The 6,121-nt window shown below is 49.8% G+C and overlaps 2 protein-coding genes across 2 annotated transcripts in view; both read left to right on the forward strand.

Moving 5' to 3' along the window:
* Rgs9 (regulator of G protein signaling 9) overlaps positions 1-432 on the forward strand; it is a 72,771-nt gene extending 72,339 nt beyond the window's left edge. The window contains exon 19 of the mRNA XM_032912662.1: positions 5-432. Within this exon, the coding sequence (XP_032768553.1) occupies positions 5-155 (151 nt within the window). The 3' untranslated portion in view covers positions 156-432. The remainder of the gene's footprint in view (positions 1-4) is intronic.
* Positions 433-4,986: 4,554 nt separating this feature from the next.
* On the forward strand, positions 4,987-5,336 carry LOC116910036 (macrophage migration inhibitory factor-like). The gene has a single exon (XM_032913821.1). The coding sequence runs from the start codon at positions 4,987-4,989 to the stop codon at positions 5,332-5,334; it is 348 nt and encodes a 115-aa protein (XP_032769712.1). The 3' UTR covers positions 5,335-5,336.
* Positions 5,337-6,121: the final 785 nt, after the last annotated feature.

Raw genomic sequence — 6,121 nt, forward strand, 5'->3', positions numbered from 1 at the left:
GAAGCTTTTTCCAGATCAAAATGGAAATGCCTACGGACAGTGGGCCCTGCCTGATGGACTCGGATGACCCCGGAGCAGGAGAGTCTGGCGACCAGACCACAGAAAAGGAAGTCATCTGCCCCTGGGAGAGCCTGGCGGAAGGGAAGGCGGGCTGAGCAGGGCCTTGTGCCGGAAAGATGGTCCTGGCAGACACCACCAGACCTGGGGCACACTTGCTCTCAAACCCAAGTGCATTAGGATGATATTGGAGGACTGGAAAAAAACGAATGGGGTGGAGTCCAATGGAATGGACGTGTGCTCTGGCTGACTCCCAACGGCCACCTTTTCCCTTTCACTGCCTTTCCCTTGCTTGGCCAGACAGGCATGTGGGCCAGAAGACATCCCTTGCTGCCTTAAAATCAATAAAAGGGTCATCTGGAGGATTTCCTTGGATTGGGGGCACTGGCATATTCCTGGGTTTATTTATAACCTATTGCTTGTGAGTTAAACTCAGGTCTTCAGTTTTGTGAGCAAGAGGCACTGAGTTACTTCAGAGAACTCCCTCCCTGTCGGAACTGATTTGGACAGGATGATTTCATTGACTGAGTTCCACGGTGGCAGTCCCTCAGGGTGGCAGTCCCTCAGGGTGGCAATGCCCAGAAAGGGCAATAGTTAGGCTACGGGTTACTTGGAACACTGTACTCTCTAAGAGGTTCACAAGACAGGGTTTGTTTGGGGGAGGATAAAGCATGTGTCCTTCCTTTGTTCCTTTGTTCCTGCCTTTGTTCCTTCCTTCATTCTTCCACCTTTTCTTTCTTAAAATTATGTGCATGTGTATGAGACTCCATGTGGGTTTGTGCACACCTGAGTGCAGATGCCTGCAGAGTCCACAAGAGGGCGTTAGATCTCCTGTACCTGGAGTTATAGGTGTTGCCGAGCTGCCTGACACCGGTGCTGGGAATCAAACTTGAGTCCTCTGGAAGAGCAGCGGCCTTCTTTACCGCTGAATCATCTCCCCAGCCCGAAACTACTACTCCCATCCCTCTGTCAAAACATCCATCAAACACAAGGGTTTATTTTGCCTCACCATTTGCAGATGCTTGTGTGGGAGACGTCATGGTGGCCAGAGTTTGAGGCAGCTGGTAGCATTGTATCTGCTGTAAGAGCTGGATGGTAGCCCTCAGCGCACCCTCTCTTTCTGTTTAGTCCAGGACCCCAACTAATGGGATGTCATGGCTCTGTTCATACAAAGACTCATCATCAGGATGGGTCTTCCGTGTTCAGTTCAACTTCTCTGGGAAATGGATAGATACAGAAGGATGCTTTCCAATTGATAGTGCAGGTTATCCATCCCAGAGCGGGACCTGGGTGAGAGGGAAGGACTAATGGTCTAATGCAGGGATGAGTCAATTTCAAGAATGTTTTAGGCAGGCCACCCGTAGGGCACCCTTGAATCAAGGCCATTGTCTGAGAAGTCACATAGAGCCTGAGAATGGTCCTACATCAGTCTTCAGCTGTATATAGTCACCAGCTGGGACCTGCAGGGTTCTTGGAGGGACCCGTGCTGCAGCAACAAGATCTTCGACCACTGCTCCTTGCAGCAGGAGTGCGAAACACTGGTTTTTCTTCTTCTAATGCAACAGGCTGGAGGTGTGGACCTAGCACTCTCTGCTCACCTTCCCTGCAGCTATTCATCCAACAGATATTTGCTAGCTAAGCCCCTACTGCGTGCCTGGCACTGTGCCAGGCCTGAGGAGCTGATGGTAAGACTCCTTGAGCCATGGATTCATCTAATGGTTCTCAACTGGGTCAAATTTGTCTCCCTCTTTATGTTGGATGGTGCCTGAAAACAATTTCGAAAGTGAAGATTGGGGTAGGGAGTGGGCATTGCTACCAGAAGCCAGTAAATAAAGGCCAGGGATGCTACAGTGCTCCAAACTCCTAACAAAAGACTATCTGTCCAAAATACAAGAGGCATCACCACTGAGAAAAATTGGTTCCTACTGGACAGTGAGGAGGGGACACCATAGCAAAATCTATTTGTCCCTCTTCCTAATATGACCATATCGAACAAGTCTCCTTTTTTAAATCACATTTTTTTACACCAGAAAAAGAAAAACAAATGACCAAACAAACAAACAAACAACTTGGGAGTTTGAGCCATATACCCTTGACTTTGGTTTCTGCCAGTCCTGAGGTATTGTCCCACTGGGTCCTCCAGGGATTGTGCTCAGAGACTCAGGATTAAATGCCGAATAAAACAGCTCTTGACCTCACATGGAACGTCCTTGAAGGAGGTTTAATAAACCACTCATTACGTGGCTCCCTTTTAGCCCTCAAGTGCACCCGAATTCAATTAGCAGTTAAGAGCCCCTGACCTGCTTTCAGTCTCTGACGGCTTATCACATGTGAGACATAAAGAGTGGGGCTGCTCAAATCTTTCTGTATGTGCACTTCTAAAAATGAGTATTGGGCAGGTGCGTGAGTGAAGCTTGACCTTGCCAACCCTCATTTCTTCAGGGACATTGCTCATCTTAGATTCCACAAAATCTCTGCTACCAGACCCACAAGACAGTCACCCCTCATCATCTGTCACTGAAATCGTGAAATGAAAGATGTGGTGCTGGTTTACTCGATGCCTTGATTTGCAGAACCACCTTAAAATGAGATCATGAGGCTAATCCGGACCTATAGTCTACCATCAACCCGTGTGTCTAGAAACAAGGGGACTCTCAAGTTTGGATTTCGGTGTCTATGCTCAAAGGGCAATACTTCTAAGCCTTTGCAATCCTGAAGAGAACTAAGCCATTCTGGATCCTCAGAACTAACCATGAGGGCTCTGGAATCCACTGGTTGTACCTGTTATAGACCAGTCAAAAGTTCAGTAGGTAGGAAAAGTTCAGAACCTCAGAAGGTAGGGAGTGGTTCATATCTGGAGAGTTTCCATCTCACACATGAGCTAGCTGCCCAGAGACAGGAGGGTCCAGGGCAAATAGAGTCAAAGGAAGAGAAGACACTCAGTTTGTGTCGCGTCGGTAAAACACTAAGCAACATAGCTGGTTTTTCACTAGCTTGAGTTGCATAAAACTCGACAGATGACAAACCCTGAGAGAGGTTCTGAGTTTAACCCCAGGAGTGAGCCTGCTCTCCTTGCTCTGTACTCAGCTTGGGAACTGGGTCCCTGAGGGAACATAGGGTTCGACCTCTTTTCTGTTGGGGACCTTACTTCACTTTGCTCATCTATGAGCTGTCTTGTGTCTGGGATTGCTTGGAAGCATTTAAATGGTCTCCTCAGCAGACTTAAGAGAGGGCGGAGCACCTCTTTCTCAGTAGATGAGTTTGCGAGTGACTTCAGGACCTCCATCTTGGCTAGGCCTGCCCATTAGGGGACAAGTGGACGGTACCTCTGGTGTGTTCTTGCTTTTCAGTTTACAGCAGAACTAGGGGGCAGAGTTTGAGCTCAGCAGCTAATTCCACTCGCCAGAGCCTCAGAGAAATGCTTGTTTTCCTGCCGTTGACACAGCACGTTTCTCCAGGGACCCCCCCCCCCAAAGCAACTGCCCCTTTGCCCTCTTGGCATCCGACCTTTGGATGGCCCATAGAAATCTCTGAATTCCTTGACCTGAGTGGATGATGTGCTTGTTTGCTAGAAATAAGGAGTGTGGTGGTGATGTTTTGGGGTCTCTGGGTGCTGGATTGATTATCTGCGGAGGGTGGGTGAGGGGAATGGGGATCCTTCAATACTTCTGACTCAGAGGCCCAGCCTGCCATGGTGGGTGTCTGTCTTCACAGTTCACCAGAAGAGGGAGTCTCAGGATCACAGATCCTCTAAGAGAGGCTGGGAAGTCTCCAGAAGAAAGGAAACTTCCTCCATGTTTGCCAAAGAGTGTCCCAGCCTTGGAGAGACGGGTATGGACTGAAGCCCAACAGAGTCTCATTCATGGTTGACTTTCCAGCCTGAGGGCTTCATGAGCTCTTCTGTTGAGAAGAGAAGCTGAGGAACTGGGAGAGCCAGGTCAGCCAGGCCAGCATCGGGCCACAAGAGCTGCTTTTCAGCTTCTCAGCTGATGGGAGGGGAGCGGGGAGCACTAGTCTATTCGGTTCTTGGGGAGGAGAATCCAGAGCCCCGGCCAAGCCCCTGCATAAGGAAGTTTATGCACACAGGCTCTCTGGCCACGTGTATGTATCTCATCTAGCTGCATGAATGGAGTATCAGTGTGTCACAAGTGTGGGAGTGTGTGCCTATGAACCTGGCTGGTACTGGCCTCAGTAGGGACGCTATGCAGAGCCCAGTGCAAAAATGAAGGATTCATATGATCTCTAGAGAGACCAGAGAACCCCAGAAGACAACTGTAACTCAGTGGTAAAGCTGGGCCATAGATGCCCTTGGTGAGCAGGAGCCAGAGAGCCTAAGAATCTCACCAGTGACAAGGGAGCTGAGGTAGCTGACATGACCCTGTCATTATGTGGTCCAGTCCCAGGCAGATAGCAGCAATTGTCTACACAGAATGCGTAGGAAAGAAAGGCTGTCAGTAGTCCATCTACTGACTTCTATCCCCCAACCCTATCTGAAAGTAGTTATCAAGCAGGTTTGTCCTACAGGACGTGGTCTCCAGGAGTTAGGAAGTTGGCCACCCGCAAATTGTAGATTCATTGAAAGAGCTCCTTGTGAATTCCCATGCACGTGCATTTATTCCTGGCTCTAGTGTGGGACAATAACATCACCGCCCTTATGCTGCAGATGTGACCTCACCACCCATCAGTAATAGAAATCCTCCCATTTCACAACTGCCTGCAACTCCAGCTCCAGGGGATCCAGCACCCTCTTCAGGCTTTTGAGGGTACTGTGCATGCACACACACACGCATGCATGCACACACACATGCACGTACTGGTAAGTGAGGCATGGTGGTCTGGCAGAAAAGCTGGGCAGAAAGAAGTTAAAACTTACATACAAGACTTGGGTTACACCGCGCTTTGCATGTCGCTCGCAGTCTCTCTGCCACCATGCCTATGTTCATCGTGAACACCAATGTTCCCCACGCCTCCGTGCCAGAGGGATTTCTCTCTGAGCTCACCCAGCAGCGGGTGCAGGCCACCGGCAAGCCGGCACAGTACATCGCAGTGCACGTGGCCCCGGACCAGCTCATGACTTTTAGCGGCACGAGCGACCCCTGCGCCCTCCGCAGCCTGCACAGCATCGGCAAGATCGGTGGCGCCCAGAACCGCAACTACAGCAAGCTGCTGTGCGGCCTGCTGTCCGATCGCCTGCACATCAGCCCGGACCGGGTCTACATCAACTATTACGACGTGAACGCAGCCAAGGTGGGCTGGAACGGTTCCACCTTCGCTTGAGCCCGGACCTCACTTACCTGCACCTCTGTTCTTCGAGACTTGCTGCACGCAGAGTTCTGTGTTTATCCACCCGTAATGATGGCCACCTTCTGGTTGGGAGAAATAAATGGTTTGAGACAAACGAACAAACAAACAAACAAAAAAAACTTACAAACAAAAGAAGCAAGATTGGAAACTCTTTTCCCACCCAGAGCACGAGCAGATATAGCTGGAATACTATACAAATGTCCCATAAAGGTCACAATCAGAGAGGTAGGAGTGTTGTTGAGCTTCCAACACTCTCAGCTTTAATCAATCCATCTCCTTCTTTGGAAGCATTCCTCGTCATACTAAACTGCACTGAGTTTTATCGTTCTCTGTGGATCCTTGTCTAATCATCCCAGGGAACAAGAGCTGAAGAATCCCAGGGGGCTCCAGCCATACTCCCCAATCTTACCTCCAACTGTGAGTCATGCCTGTGGTGCTAGCACTTGGGAAACTGAGACAGAAGAGTTGGCCCGAATTTGAGGCCAGCCTGGGCTACATAGCAAGTTCCAAGCCAGTCAGGGGTACGTGGCAAGACATTATTTTTCAAAATAAAACTTCCTAAAGCGAGTGATTGTACTAAACCACGAGCCAAGCTAGATTAGGGTGGGTCATCAGAGCAAGGCCTGGAACCTTATTGGGAGGGAAGAAGCCAGATGCACAGTGGCCAGAGGCTGTGGGACAATGGACACTTTGATTTCTCCCGTCTTCCACAGTGACTTCCTGTTGTTTTACACCACCTTTTCCGTGGGGCTTCATTAGG

Source organism: Rattus rattus, chromosome 9, assembly GCF_011064425.1.
Source record: "Rattus rattus isolate New Zealand chromosome 9, Rrattus_CSIRO_v1, whole genome shotgun sequence".
NCBI lineage: Eukaryota > Metazoa > Chordata > Mammalia > Rodentia > Muridae > Rattus > Rattus rattus.